The sequence below is a fragment of the Rhinolophus ferrumequinum genome, chromosome 10 (genome assembly GCF_004115265.2).
Source record: "Rhinolophus ferrumequinum isolate MPI-CBG mRhiFer1 chromosome 10, mRhiFer1_v1.p, whole genome shotgun sequence".
NCBI classification, from domain to species: domain Eukaryota; kingdom Metazoa; phylum Chordata; class Mammalia; order Chiroptera; family Rhinolophidae; genus Rhinolophus; species Rhinolophus ferrumequinum.
The window spans coordinates 13963370-13979579 of record NC_046293.1 but is presented as its reverse complement, the minus strand read 5'-3'; the positions used below and the strand labels follow the sequence as shown (position 1 = coordinate 13979579).

The following is a 16210-nucleotide window of genomic DNA, read 5'->3' as shown; positions in this document are numbered from 1 at the left end:
ACATATGTAAAGGGCTTGGCAGGTTAAAATAGGTGTCCAGTAAATGCCAGTTGCCATATTATACAGACGGTAACAGGAGACTGTACCATGCAAAAGCACATAGCCATTGCGATAGACAGTTCTACTATAACTCCCCCGGGGCATTCCTAAAAATCATGACCCTTCTGCAACATTGCACAGTAAAAACTACAGAGTTTACTGGAAAAATAAGCTAGGGGCACAACAGTCAAAAACTTTCTCAGTGACACATTAAAAAAAAAAAGTAAGAATGATAGCCCAGTTTTGCACATGTTCAATGTCTCAGAGATACACAAATAGGATAAATATGACACTTCATGTTGGAAAACACCTGACGTTTGCTTTTGGAAATGGACGTCGGAAGGGCTGCAACTCAAGAGTTATTGTGAAGTGGTAGAGCACGGGTTATTTGGGCAGGTGTGGCTTGTAACACATGGTGAACGGAAGTAGCTGGTAGACGTTTGAGGTGTGAGCATGTGTAAATTTTGCATGTTGCTATGGGGCTTAGTTCAGCTACATGCAGTTTTCTGCATTCACCTCATACTTCTTACAGATTCTTCAAGCATAAGCAAACACAAAGTTTGTGCTCACATCGTTCCCTGTCATTTTACTTGCATTGGGACATACTCTTATTTTCAAAACAAGCATTGTAGCAAAATGGGCTGTACCTAACTGATGATGAATGAATCAATGAATGAATGAACAAACGAACGAACAAACGAACGAATAGCAGATGGTCTAGGGGATGGAATGAACATTATTCTGCTTCATGGAATGTAAATTTGTAGCCTTCGGAAGTGGATTTTCAAAACCATAGTCTTTTGGATTTTAAAAGTACTGCATAGCTGTTGTAGAGTTTTTGCTATCTCCTGCGCGGCATTTGGTCCATGCTTGGAAGAGCCCCTTAACGGGTCAGTGGGCAGAGAGCGGTGAGCTGCAAGGTTCCCTGCCCTCCTTCCCGTCAGCCAGAGACCACTGGGTTTTATCTGCTGTTCTTTTAGGTTTTGTTTGAAGGGAGGGTCCTGCTGCTAATTTACAAGTCTGCAAACCGCCACCAGTGATTCAGCTGATCAAATTATGTTTTCCAGACTATTTCTCAGGACCATTATCTTCCTTTTGAAGAAAGGTAATCCTCAGTTTGGACTATTGGGCAATGACTACTCCAGAATTAGTAGAATTTGACTAAGAAATACTCAAGGGGGCTTCAAATTACCATTTTGCCTCCAAACTACTCAGCAAATGGTTCACGTGGACCTTCTTGTAACTGTTTCCAGTCAGGGCAGATCGTAGATGAAAGCTGACGGGCACTTAAATCTAATGTGTTTATAGTGTTCTTGTCTCTTTACAAATACCAACAGCGATTCTGCAATTTTGTGATTTTCTTTCTTTTTTTTTCAGAGAGCTGGATTGAAAGATGTCTCAACGAAAGTGAAAACAAACGTTATTCCAGCCACACATCTCTGGGGAATGTTTCTAATGATGAAAGTAAGTGCTTGAAACTCCTTCTTCCACGACATGCTAAACATGGCCAGGTTCCCGATGGAGGACTAGTGCATTTAGAGTGCTAGGCGGGGGCAAGTCACCTGGAACCAGAGACTCCGGAGGCATTTCCGAAATACCTACCTTAGGCCCTCCCTGTAATATTCTGCAATAGGGAGTCCAACACAGTCAGGTGGACATGGAAACTGAGGCCACTGCAAAAACTTGCTGTGTACACATTCATATTGTCTGACTCCCCAAAGAACCTGTTACAGTGATGCTTCCGTTGAGGGGGAAACGTGGACCCCGAGTGCAAAAGGCCATTCTCTCTGTCACTGTAGATATGGCTTCAAAGTAGTGTGTCATGGATGGTGGTTTTAAAATCACAGAGGTCCTTGCTTTTGGAAGGCAAAAATTTCTCATGGATCTTGGACTAGAGATTTGGAGTTAATGGAAGGCTATAAACTGCTGTGTTCACACCCTCCCCTGGGTTGTGTCAGACGGGGGCTCCTGGGCGCCTGGTATTAAGAGCAGAGGACTACTTGGGACTCTTATCTGCCTCTTAGGAACTACAAATCGGGGGCAGCTTATTATAAGTGTCATTTCCAGCAGGGACAGAAGTGTCTTTCTCCCTTGCTTGGTAAAGTGCATCTTAGTTCGATTTTCTCAAAGCACGGGCTTGGGACACCTGCACCATCATTCCCAAGGCTGTTTGACATGCTGAACAGTTTCCTTCTGGCTTCCCTTCATCTCTTCCTGTCATAGTTGTCCTATCATCACTATTTTGCTTTTTTTAATAAAATTTGTATAAACTGAACATAAAGTACATAAAACCTCATGTGAGTGGTTTGATGATTTTTTTTTTTTTTTTTTACATTTTGTATCCACCTGGGTAACCACCACCCAGAAACATGGCTAGCACCCCAGGAGGCTCCCTCCTGCCTCATTCCCGTCAGTAACTACTGTCCCGATTTTAACACTGTAGTTTCTTTTGCTTGTTCCTGAAACCTATAAATGGACTCATAGACTCTATATTCTTCTGTAGGTAGCTTTTTTCACTCAACACGATGCATGTGAGATTTATCCATGCTGTGTATGGTAGCAGTAGTTCTCTCTTTTTCATTGATGTATATACAGTATTCCATTGTATGCATATACCACAGTTTACATATCCATTTAAATGTTGATAGATTTTTAAATTGTTTCAAATTTTTTACTATTTCTCAAGCATCTCTGAGCATTTTTTCAGTTTTAACGTAGTAAAATATACATAGCCTAAAATTGATACTATTTTAACCATTTTAAGTATAGAGTTCAATAGCATTAAAGACATTCACTGGTTGTGCAACCATCGTCACCATCCGTCTACAGAACTTTTTTCATCTTCCCAAACTGAAACTCTGTACCTACTGAACAATAACTCCCCACTCCCGTTCCTGGCAACTACTATTAGGAACTGACTACTCTGAGTAGCTCATATAATTGGAATCACACAGTTTTTTCCCTGTGTGACTGGCTTATTTCACTGATAATATCTTCAAGGCTCGTCTATGTTGTAGCATCAGTCAGAATGTCCTTCCTCTTTAAACCTGAATGAATAAACCTAAATGTGCATGTATATACCACATTTTGTTTATCCATTCCTCCATTTATAGACATTTGGGTTGTTTTCACCTTTTGGTTATTGAGAATAATGTTGCTGTGAGCAAAGGTGTACAAATACCTGTTCAAGTTCCTGCTTTGGATTATTTTGAATATATACCCAGAGAAAGAATTGCTGGATCATATGGTAATTCTGTGTTTAATATTTTGAAGGATTGCCATACTGTTTTGTGTAACAGCTGCACCATTTTACATTTCTACCAGAAGTGCACAAGAATTCCAATTTCTCCACATTTTTGCCAATGCTAATCTTTTGTTTCATTGATAACAGCCATCCTGACGGGTATAAAGTGATATCTCATGGTTTTGATTTATATTTCCCTAATGATCTGTGATGTTGAGCATCTTTCCATGTTCTTATTGATCATTTGTATATCTTCTTGGGAGAAATACCTGTTCAGGTTTTTGCCCATTTTTTAACCAAATTGTTTATTTTTTGTTGTTTAATTGTAGGAGTTCTTTGTATATTCTGCATATTAACCCATTATCAGATATATGACTTGCAATTATTTTCTTCCATTCCATTGGTTGCCTTTTAGTTTGTTATTGTGCCTTTGATGCACAGGAGTTTTTAATTTTGATGGAGTTCAGTTTATCTATAGTTCTTTTGTTACCTATGCTTTTGGTGTCACATCCAAGAAATCATTGCCAAATCCAATATCATGCAGCTTGTTCTCTGTTTTATTCCAAGAGTTTTATAGTTTTGTCTCTTATATTTAAGTCTTTATCTATTTTGAGTTAATTTCTGTATATGGTATAAAGTAAGGGTCCAAATTCATTCTTTTGGATGTGGATATTCAATTTTCCCAACATCGTTTGTTGAAAAGACTGTCCTTTCCCTATTGAATGGTTTTGACACCCTTGTCAAAAATCATTTAACCATGTAAGCAAGGGTTTATTTCTGGTCTCTCTGTTCTGTTCTATTGGTCTATATATCTGTTTATGCCAGTACCAAACTATTTTGATTACTGTCGCTTTGTATTAAGTTTTGAAATCAGGAAATATGAAACCTCCAACTTTGTTCTTCTTTTTCAAGATTGTTTTGGCCATTCAGAGTCCCATGAAATTCCATACGAATTTTAGGATAGATTTTTCTATTTCTGCAAAAAAAAAAAATGGTATTGGGATTTTGATAGGGATTGCATTGAATATGGAGATCACTTTGGGTAGTATCAACATTTTAAAAATGTTAAGTTTTGCAATCCATGAACATAGGATGTCTTTCCATTTATCAGTGTCTTCTTTAATTTCTTACAGCAACATTTTGTAGTTTTCACTGAACAAGTCTTTTGCTTCCTTGGTTATTCCTAAGTATTTTATTCTTTTAGATGCTATTGTAAATAGAATTGTTTTATTTCCTTTTTGGATTATTCATTGTTAGTGTAGAGAAATACAGCTAATTTTCGTGTGTTGAGTTGTATCCTGCAACTTTGCTGAATGTGTTTCTTAGTTCCAACAGGTATTTTTTGTGTGGGTAATCTTCTTGTCTAATTGCTCTGACTAGGCCTCTCGGTACTATGTTGAATAGAAGTGGTAAAAGTGAGCATTCTTGTCTTGTTCCTGATCTTAGAGAAAAAGCTTTCAGTCCTTCACCATTGAGTATGGCATTTGCTGTGGATTATTCATAAAGACTTTTGTTATGTTAACCTTTTCTTCTTTTCCTGTTTTGTTGAATGTTTTTATCATGAAACAGTGTTGAATTTTGTCAAATGCTTTATCTCCATCAGTTGAGATGATCGTGTGGATATTCTGTTAATATGGTGTATTACATCAGTTGATCTTTATATGTAGAACCATCCTTTCTTTCAGGGAATAAAAAAATCCCTTCTGGTCATGGTGTATAATCCTTTTATCACACTGTTGAATTTCATTTGCTAGTATTTTGTTGAGGTTTTTTGTACCGACATTCATAAGGGGTATTGATCTATAGTTTTCTTTTCTTGTACTGTCATTGTCTGGCTTTGGCATCAGGGTAGTGCTGGCCTCGTAGCTTAAGTTTGGAAGTGTTCCCTCCTCTTCCATTTTTTGGATGAGTTTGAGAAGGATTGGTGCTCTGAATGTTCTTATGGATATCCTCTTTTGTGAACAACCTGTTCAGGTCTTTTGCCTGTCAGATTTTTTTTGTTTTTTTTTTTTGTAATTTATTAAGTTTATTGGTTAATAACATTATATAGGATTCAAGTGTACAATTCTATAATGCATCATCTGTATATTGTATGGTGGGTTCACCACGCAAAGTCTAGTCTCCCTAGTCTGTGCTGATTGTCTTTTCCTTAATGATCTGTAAGAGTTGTTTTTATATTCTGAATAGGCGATATTTGCCAGATGAAAGTATTGCAAGCATCTTCTCTCAGTTTGTGGTCTACCTTTACGTCTTGTCAGTGGTATCTTTTGACAAACAGTTCTTAATTCTAATAAAGTCCACTTTATCAATGTTTTTCTTTTATAGTTAGTGCTTTTTGTGTCCTATTAAGAAATCTTTACCTGCCTCCAGGTCATAAAGATATTTTTCATGTTATTATGTAGAAGTTTTATTATTTTACTCTTTACTTTTATATCATCAGTCCATCTGGAATTTTTGTATATGGTATAAAGGAGGAGTCATTGTTCTGTTTTCATTTTTAATTTTTGACTGATAGAACACCTTTTGTTGAAAAGAATATTTTTCACCCACTGGTCATAAATCAGAAGATAATATACATGTGGACCTATATATTGACCTTTATTCTGAACCACTTGTCTGTTTTTGGGTCAATACCACAGTCTTTATTACTTCACTTTTATAGTAAGTTGAGATATCTGGTGGCATAAAACCTCTTCTTCTTCAAGATTGTTTCAGTTAATTTAAGTTCTTAACATTTCCATACAGATTTCAGAGTCAGCTTGTCAATTTTCACATGCACACTAAACCTGCTAGGATTTTGATTGGGATTATATTGACTGTACAATAAATCTGGGAAGAATTGACATCTTACCAACATCCAATTTCCAATCTATGTGTGTGACATTAGACCTCCATGTTAAATGGCCTTTAATTTCTCTCAGCAATGTTTGTAGGTTTCAGTGTAGAGGTTTTATTAGATTTATTTTCATTAGCGTTATTCCTAGGTAATTGATATTTTTCAGTGCTATTGCAAGTAGTTTTATTTTAACATTTTTTCCTAATGGTTAGTGACTAGCATGCAAAATGCAACTGATTCTTTAGATAATGATTTTGTGTCCAGTCACTTTGCTAAATTTACTTATTATGAGTTTGCTTTTTAAAAATTTTTCTATGAATATAGTCATGTCACCTGAGAATAATGCTAGTTTTCCATCTTCTTTCATAGTCTTTATATTTTTTTTCTTTTCTGTGCTTTAGTACACTGGCTGGGACCTCTAGTGCAATATTGAGTTGAAGTGGTGATATAGACGTCTTTGTCCTGTTCCCTTCCTAAGGGTAAAATGTGTTTAATGTTTCACCACTGAGTATGTATGTATGTAGATACTCATGATCAAATCCCTGGTTTGCTGAGAGATTTTTTCTTGAATGGGTATTGAACTTTATCTGATGATTTTTCGTCATCTATTGAGACGGTCATGTTTTTCTCTTTTATTCTGTTAATGTTGTACATTATATTTATTTAACTTTGAATGTTAAACCAATCTTTCTGGAATAAACTGAGCTTGGTGAGAAGTATAATCTTTTTTAAAAACATCTATTTCTTTAGTAGGTTAGGTTGACTAGTATTTTGCCAAGAATTTTGATATCTATGTTCATGAGACTTTATTAGCTTATGATTTTCCTTTCTTACAACGTCCTTGTCACAATTATACAGGCCTTATAAAAAAGAGGTGGGAAGTTTCTTCTTTTTAATTTCTTCTGAAGAGTTTGTGTAAGATTGGCATTATTTACTTCTCAATTATTGGGAAGAATTCAGCACTGAAGTCCTCTGGGTTTGTATTTTTCTTTGAGAAAAAGTTTTTAATAATGGATTCAATTTTTAAAATAGCAATAGGATTATTCATTTTTTTATATTTCTTGTGTTATACTTTTAGCACGTTGTTATTTTTAAGGAATTGATTTCATCTAAATTTTCAAATTTATTTACATGACATTGTTTAAATTTTCCTTTTATTATTTTTTGTCATGTTTTTAGCATCTGTAGTGATGTTCTCCTTTCATTTCTGATATTGGCAATTTATGTTTTCTCTGTTTTTCTTAATCAGTCTTGCCAGAATTTGTCAATTCTGTTAGTCTTTTCATAGGTCCAAGTTTTGTCTTTGTTGTTTTTCTCAATTTATATCTTTTTTCTATTTCATTTATTTTCACTGTTATCTATATTGTTGTCCCCTTCCTTCTTCTTTCTTTGAGTTTAGTTGTCTTTTTCCAGCTTTTGAGTTATAATAACACCTAGTTCACAGATTTCCAACCTTTTCTAAGATAAGCATTTAAAGTTACAAATTTTCCTCTAAGCACTGCTTAACTATCCCATGATTTTTCTGATGTCGTACTTTCATTATCATTCCGTTAAACTTATTTTCCAATTTCTATTGTGATGTCTTATTTTACCTCTGGTTTATTTAGAAATCTATTGCTTAATTTCCAAACCTTTTGTTATTTCTCAGTTATCTTCCTGTTATTGTTTTCTATTGTAATTCCACTGTGGTCAGAGAACATATTCTGTATGATGTCAGTATTTGGCATTGCTGAGACTTGCCAAGCAGGTAAAAATGCCTTCCCAGGGTGATTCGAGAGAGATCAAAGTTCCACCTGCTGAAAAAGACTTTTTCTACTGGCCTGAGTGAGAGATGGACATTAGTATCAGGGGTCTTGGTTAAAATGAATGGCATGAGAGAATAATCAGTTTGTTAGCCTGGTATCAAAGACTATGAGATTTTTTTATAGATCATCATGACCCACTCTCCTATTTTACAGATGAGGAAACTGAGGCTCAGAGAAGGGAAGTTATTTCTTCAAAGTCACATTCTTAGGTCGTGCTAGAATCGGAACTGCTACCCAGGTCTTCTGATTTCTGTCTAGTGCTCTTCCTGTTACATCCCTTTTAGCAGCCTGGAAGAGTGATTTAATTGGTTAACTAGGGCTTCAGTGAGCATGAGGAAATGGGGCATGGGACATTCTGATGGAATGCAGATCAGGAGAAAACCCTGGACCAGCGAGATCAAACTCTAAATGCCTGATGAGTGGAGGGGTTATTTACGTCAGTTGTGTCTCATCAGTTCTCATGTGCAACCTGAACAAACTGCATTTTCTCCCTGGCAGATGTCAGTAGGTTTTTATGTTTCTGCTGGCATACTCACCAACAAAGAGGACGGCTGTGGCTGTAAACCACTATCAGATCCATGACTGATCCGAGCATCATATCCAGAAAGGAAAGCTCAGAACAGAATTGTACAGATAGAACAGAAGTTCCTGCTGGCATTGGGCTCACAAGTTTCCCTGAGCACTTACTACATACAAGACTCTGGGGAAAGCCCAAAGTTACACAAGGAAAGAAAGAGCAGGGAGCCAAAATTAAAATATATTCAGCATCAGGCAGTATGCTAGGCATAATTATAGCCACTGTTTCCTTTAATCCTCCGAAGGGAGATATTTTGTACCCCCATTTACAAATGAGGAAATTGAGATTCAGAGGTTCTGGGACTTACTCAGTGTCATAGCAATAAGTGATAGAGTTAAGACCCAAGCTTAGAGCTGTTTGATTTTTACAGCTGGCTCTATTCCCAGTCCATAGTCTCCTCTGTGAGCCCCTGCTCTCCAGGAATTTTCAGTCTAGAAGAGAAGCTGAGGCCCATGCTTGAATGTTAACGATACACGGCCATATGTGATCAATTCCATGTGAATGAGGTAAGCTGTTCCACCTTGCCACACCAAGTGTGGTCCTGGCCTCCAGCACGATCTCACTGGAAGCTTGTTAGAAATGCGGAATCTCGGGCCCACTCCAGACCCACTGAAACATGCTCTGCATTGTAACAAGACCCCTACGTGCTTAGAACGCATGCTGAAGTTTGGGAGAGGTCGCAGGGTTGGGTGTTGACTGGGGAATGCATCTTGGAGGAGGTGGCATTTGCGTTGGGCCTCAAAGGATCCTTGTGGTTCCTTTAAGTGGTGATGGTAAAGGGCTGAGAGGCAGAAAGCCACCAGGCAGGTTTTGAGCTTGGAGAGTTTTCCAGATTGGCTTGAGCAGAGAGAGGTTGAAGAATCATGGGAAACAGCTGGGAAGGGAAGTTTGGGCTAGCTTGTTGAGGGACTTAAATTACAAACAAGGGGTTTAGAATTTCATAGCCAAAGGGTCACTGAAGGAGCTGGCTAGAGGAGTGACAAATCTGAGTGGCGTTTTCAGAAAGGTGATGTGCAGGTTCTCTGCAAGTGGATACAAGCCAGGAGGACACTTTGGGGGCTTCCAGCTGGTCCAGGTGAGGTGATGAGGCTATAAGCCAGGGCGGTGTTAGCCAGGGTGGGATATAGAGCATTGGAGAGACTGGGGTGATAGGTTGGGTCCAAAGAGCAGGACCCCAGTGCGGTTCCTTGGGATTCCTCTTGTCCTCCTGGGGAAACAGAGCAAGTTAGAGGTAACCCTGATGTTCCCAAGTCCTCTAGCCTTCAGGTCACTGTTTCTTTAATAGATAAATCAAACGACGCCAGCCTCTATCCTCTACCCAAGGCGGGAGTCCAGAGTCTTCTTTTTATCTCCAACAGTTCCTAGACTGTGTGTGTGTGTGTGTGTGTGTGTGTGTGTGTGTGTGTGTGTGTGTGTTTCTCCCATGACAGTCCATGCTGTGTCCTGTTCCCCCCACTCTCTGACGCTTCTAACAGCTGCCACTCTCCTCCTGTCCTGCCTGCCTCGCTCACAATGGCGCCTTCTTCCTTTCCCTTCACCTTTACCTAACTCATCATGGCTGTCCCTGTCTATTGGTGACGGAGGCTGCTTATAGCACAGGGAAGGGAAAAGTTGGAATTCAGTGGCATGAGGACATAGAGGTGGGGTCACTGTGGGTCACAAGTTAATGTGACTCATCATTGTCATATTAAAATCTTATTGCATTTCAGGGCTATATATGTGGAAGTTCCATATTTCTGTTAATCCACTCAGTTCACCCAGCATGTCCGTTTATTGCCAATTTGGAGTCTTATAACTTCATAAGAATGGCTTCCAGAGAAGAGGAAGTACAGTTAAACTGTTTCATATTCCCATCACACTGTGACCTTAAGCCCCCCACCAGCAGCAGAAAGGGGTGCAGAGGGCTCCTAGAGCAAGGACAGTGCCTTAGAGTGGGAATTCCGGGGGGAGTGCCACAGAGCCTCCCATGATGCCTTTAAACACTGGATTGTCCTCGTGGGGTGTGTGCTGCAGTTTCAGTCCCTCCTGGGAACCGAGGGGCAAGACTGCTGGCTGGCTGATGAGGCCCAGTGCTTAGTTCTGATTTAAGACGACCCCCCCAGACTCCTCTGCCATCACAGCTGCCCTTCCCGCCCTGAGTGTCTACGTCCTCTCCTTTAGTGGAGCACATTGCCAGGCCCCTCTGCACCTCCACTCAGCCCCTCCACGGGCCATAACTTCCCGAGGGAAAGGGAGCATGTCAGTTGTGTCTCACTAGCACTTAGCATGGCAGGGCCTGGTACATAGTAGGTGCTCAGCGTTTATTAGGTAAATGGATATTAGGGAAGCAAAATACTGTAAAGCCATGCCAGATTATGAGCATTTGTATTTGGCTTTTGGTTTTTGGCACTCCAGGACCACTTACCCATTTGAATAGATTCTTCCTTCAGATGCTCCCTCTCCAATCAAGTCTTTAAAATCAATTAGAGTATTTTTGAGTAGATGATACATTCATAGGTTCAAAAATCAAAATGCTTTAAGGTACTCATTGAGAAGTCTTGGTCCCATCTCAGCCTCCCTAGTGGTAAGCACTTTTATTCATTTATTGCGTTTTCTTCCAGTATGTCCAGTATTCGTTATATATCCTTCCAGTATTTTCTTTCTTTATGCAAATTAAAAACTCAAATATATGATTTTTTTACACACAAAAAGTATATGCATTGGGCTGTGACTTGTTTTTTTTCACTTAATGACAAGCCCTGGATGCTCCATATCCGGAAGAACATAGAAGAGAGCCTCTTCATTCTTTTCTTGGTTTTGATCCTTTTTCACAGCTGTGTAGTATTCCATTGTGAGCATGTATCATCATTTAGTGAACCAGGGGAACGCTGGGCTGTCTCTAAATCTTTGCTGTTACAGACAAGTTGTAATGAATAACTTGTGTATGGTCCTTTCCTATGTGTCCAGGTGTAGCTGTAGGACGTGGGATTGCTGGATAAAGGACGTGTGGGATTTCAGTAGATTCTACCAGACGACTTTCCATGTGGGGAGGCACCATCTCACACTCCTCCTGCAAGATATGAGGGCACCTGTTTTCCACAACTTCACAGCAAAGCTGTGTGGTCGTGGTTTAGATTTTTGCCTATCTGATATGTGAGAAATGGTATTTTAGTGTTTTCCACCCTCACTGATTGAGATTCATCATCTTTTCACATTTCAGGAACATTTGTGTTTTTTCCATCAACTGTGTGTCATGCGCTTTGCGTATTGTTTCTCTTGGTCCTTGGTCTTTTTTCCTCCTGGGTTTAGTGGAGCTCTTTCTGTGGTGGGGAGATGAGGTGACTCTCTGGGCTATGATTGCAATTTTCCCCAGTGGGTCATTATTTTTATACTTATGGCATGTTTTTCTCCCGCATAGAAGCTTTGAGGTTTTTAGGTAGTAAAATTTATCAATATTTTCTTTTATGGCTTTGGGTTTCATATCAAAGTTAGAAAGGCCCTTTCCTTCTCCAAGGCTATGCAGGAATTCACCCAGAAGAGGTAGAAGGACGCAGGTGTGGGACCGCCTCAGGGCAAAGCTGCTGACATTGTAGTTTTGTTTGGGACGTAGCCCTGTTCCCACGGGGAGAAGGGTTTGCTGCCAGGGGCTGATGCCCACTGCCAAAGGCCTGGGTCCAGGCACCCTGATCATTGGCTGGTGCCCTTTGCAGAGGCTGGGAAGGAGGTAGATAAGGGGAAATGAAATGTTTGGCAGTCCCGTGTTCCCAACAGGTGAGGTCTGTCCAGGTGCAGCCAGGACAGTATAATGAAAGGAAATAGAATTAAAACTTTAAAGTGAAACTCAAGACTTGAATGAACTTGAACCTTTTCTGGGATTTGAAAAGAAGTAATTAATTTAGAAACTTTCTCCCTCAATATTAAACTCTGCCACACTGGCTGCAGGCAGGAAGTATTTTAGGAGAGGATCCCAAATATTGTGAATCCAGTCAGCATAGAGGCAGAAAAGAAATGATTAGGCAGATACTATGTTCCCTAAAATCTCCAGTCCAGTGCTCCAGGTTTGAAGAGAGAGTGAGGCTTATACATGGTTGGGGTCTGGGAGGTTTGAATGTCAACTAGCTTGGGTCCCTCCCCTAATGCCACCACTGACTGTGTGACCGCAAACAAATCGTTTCCCTTCTCTGAGCCTCAGTTTCTTCCTCTGTAAAAGAGAATAATACTAATACTTACGACTAACATTGATTAAGCACTAAGTATACCTCACGCACCGTATTCGATGTTTCATATGGATTTGATCATTCACTGTCTCGGGCAACTGTGAAAATTAAATGCAATAACGTAAAGAGCTTTGCACAGCACCAAGCCTTCAATAAACGTTCCTGGCAGTATTGTTCTTTTCTATGCTTACTGAAATCAGATGCGTAGTCTCAGCATGTAATTGTGGTGCTGTCTTAGCCATTCATTCATTCTACCAATACTTCATGAGCCCCTACTATGTGTGTGGACGCTGGAGACGAAATGAGGAGCGTGGTCTGTGCCCTACAGAGCTTACAAAAAAGCAAGGCAAATGCACTGGTCAGTGAGCAGAGCCCACCCCCCACGATAAGGACTTTGTTAGGAATCAGCCAGGATGCTGTGGGAGCACAGGGGAGGAGCCAGTAACCCGGCCCCAGAAACTGGGCTTGCCAAACGCAGCCCCGTGGGTAGGACAGGGATCCAGCCACACCGTCTCTCCAGAGTGAGAACTATTATAGTTATAGAGAGCACTTAGTAGGTATCTTGTGCGCCAGGAGGGGTTCAGTGCCAGTGCCAGGCACTGTTATTACCCCCAGTTTACAGATAAGGTAACTAAGACACTGGAAGGTCATTCAAGGTCACACGGTGAGCAAGTAGTAGAGCCAGGATTCAAGCCTGGAAATTTGGCCCCAGAGTTTATATGGGGAGATGGATCCAGAGCCGTGAGCAGAGTCGCTCACCACTGGGAATTGGACTGAGATTCCCTGAGGTGTGTTGGGAGCCATCACTGCAACATGGGAGCAGAGCAGAGTGGCACAGAGAAGACCAGGCACCGGGCAGTGTCTTGGCTGGAGGTTTCGCAGCAGACCACTTCTCTCTGGCTTTGGTAGGACCAGCAGGCTGGGTACTGAGGGTAGACGGCCCAGCGTGCCCTGTGAATGGCTGCAGGAATCTTGCTGGCCTGAAATTCTGCCTTAGGGATGAATCTGATTTGCATTGAGGCCTTTCTGGTTGTTAAAATGAAAAGGCATTGGCAGGACCAATTCCTAACGTCTCTATCGACTGTGGCTATTGCCATCCACCTGTACGGTGTTCTGTCCTCATTGCCTCAGTGGTTCCTGCTCTTCCGTCAGATCCCAAGGCTGGGCTCGCATCTCATACGGGTGCTGCGATAGCACCGTGAACTCGCCATTCACAGCTCTAGCCCAGAACCTATATTTTATTTGCTGATAATTTGAGCTCAAGAGAGCAGAGACCATGTCTGGTTTGTTTTTTCCACCCTTAAGCCCCTGGCATAGGGCTGGAACATAGTGGACAATAAATATTTGATGAATGAGTAACCAGCATTTCAGGTGGATTAGGATTGAGCTATCAGATATGAAGGTCAGGCCTGAGTGTGATACACACACCCTTCGGGGGGAAAGTCACCAGGCATTCAGATCCTGGGCACGGCGTCACTAGTGGTGGAAGGCACCGGTTTGATGACGAGCTGGAGGGTCCGTATTGGCACTGAGGTTCTTATCTAAATACTGGCAATAGCCACCGTGTGTCAAGTGCCGAGGGAGCCCCAGTCTCCACTCACTGGCTACATGGCCTCGTGCAAGTTATTCAGACTTGCCCAACCTCTGTTTCTTTATTTATCAAGTAGGGATAGAAAATGTCTTCAGAGCACTATTGGGAGGAATAAAGTGAGATACCATATGGAAAGTGACCCCCAGGGCCTGGCATAAGTACCTGGTCCATCAACGCTCTAGTTCTTGTTATGGTATTCTTTTAAAACTGCTTCTAGTTTTAACATGTATTTGTATATTTAATCCTCAAACCACCTTTGTGATATAAGTTATGTTTCTTTGAGATAAGGATCCTCAGGCTTGGGTAGGTCAAGTGACTGCTCAGGCTCCCTCACAGAGTTAGGGGCTAAGCTGGGATTCAAACCCACGTCTTCCTACCCTCACAGCCAGGCCTCTCTCCATTTACTGGTATCAGAAATGAGCCACAACAAAGTTCAGTTGGGAAAAACAATCTGACACCTAGAGACAGGTATCACCTGAGTGGAGACACTGTGCTGGAATCCCAGAACGAGAAACTTTTCTGGCTTCAGCCAAGTGGACCACTTGCGTTGTTCCCGGGGCCCCAGGTTCCCTCCATCATGAGTTTCCTCATGCTGCTTCCTCCCTTGGAGCCCCCTCTCCCTCAGTGTCTTCCTCTCAAAGTCTGATCTGTCCTTGTAAAGGGGAAGGAGACAGGTTGCCAGCCAGGATGTGCTGTGTGGCCCTCACTTGTTTTAAGCTAGGGGTCTGTGTGTGTGCTCGGGTGTGAAAGAGGACACTGAACAAAGATGAGGTAAGTAGGATAAAACAACAATCGTTCTCTCTGTTGAAAGGGGCTTGGATTTTCAGAGATTTCTATTTTCTCTATATTTTCCAACTCAAAAAAATGGACATGTATTACTTTTGTATAAACAAATAATAAAAATAAAAATAAGTTATTTTCAAAACACTGACCATCTCTTCAGGATCAGCTCAAGTGCCTCCTCCTATCTGGAGCTGTGTTGTCCCCTGGCGTGTGCTTTGTAGGATCCCAGTGATGCAGTTGTCTTTGCTCTGACACATCTTCCAAGCAGAGGGGGCCTCCTTGCCTGCTTCCCGCAGCACAGCCCTGGGGAACAGAATCGCCCCAGGCCTCCCCACCTGCCCGCCTGCCACCAGCCCGCCCTTCTGAGCAGCCCAGGGCAGCCTTTGCGGTGAGGCTCCTGCAGCTGTGTTTTCTGAGCTCTTAGCCTCTGTCGCGTTCCTTTCGTGTAATCCCCCAACCGCTTTTCAAGGTAGAACTGTTATTACCCTCCGTTTAAAGACTGTCTTGAAGCTTAAACAGGACGACTGGGTTGTCAAACAGCATCTTGGCTCCACTCACCACACCCAACAAGGACCCGTGTGGCAGCCACCTTGCCCCTACCTTCACCATCCTGTCCCCTACCTTCTCCATCCTGTCCCCCTACCTTCTCCATCCTATCCCCTGAATTCATCCCACCTTCCCTGCCGTCTGGTTCCCCTCTCAGGTCAGCTCACTTACTGCTTCTTCCAGAAGGCTTCCCTGACCAGCCCTGCTTTTTCATGCCGCTTGGCTGGGCAGGCTACTCTCTGCCCATCCGTATCTCTGCATTTTTCTTTTCTTTTTGAACTTGGCCTCTCTGTTTGTTTTTCTCTTCACCCAGACTCACAGACAAGAGTTTAATTTTTCTATCCTCAGTGTCTAGCTAGCACAAATTAGGTATTCAGTGAATATTTGTTGAATTAATTAATATGATCATTGCAATAGCCCTATAAAATGACCATTTTACAAACGAAGAAAAATGAATCCAAGAGTTGAGTGGTTTGCTCAGTCATAGCCAGTAAGTTTTTGAGTTGATTTTGGAACATAGGTCTTTGACATCTAGTCTAGGTTGGCTGAAACGCTGAAATTTAAAGAAGCAGGAAAGAAAAAAATTAAACACA

The 16210-nt window shown here is 41.3% G+C and overlaps 1 protein-coding gene across 4 annotated transcripts in view; it reads left to right on the top strand.

The window, feature by feature from the left end:
* The window catches only part of RFX4 (regulatory factor X4), a 139697-nt gene that overhangs the window by 24682 nt on the left and 98805 nt on the right, over window positions 1–16210 (top strand). For all 4 annotated transcript variants that reach the window (XM_033118695.1, XM_033118698.1, XM_033118696.1 and 1 more), the window contains exon 2: window positions 1417–1503. In XM_033118695.1, the coding sequence (XP_032974586.1) occupies window positions 1417–1503 (87 nt within the window). The remainder of the gene's footprint in view (window positions 1–1416; window positions 1504–16210) is intronic.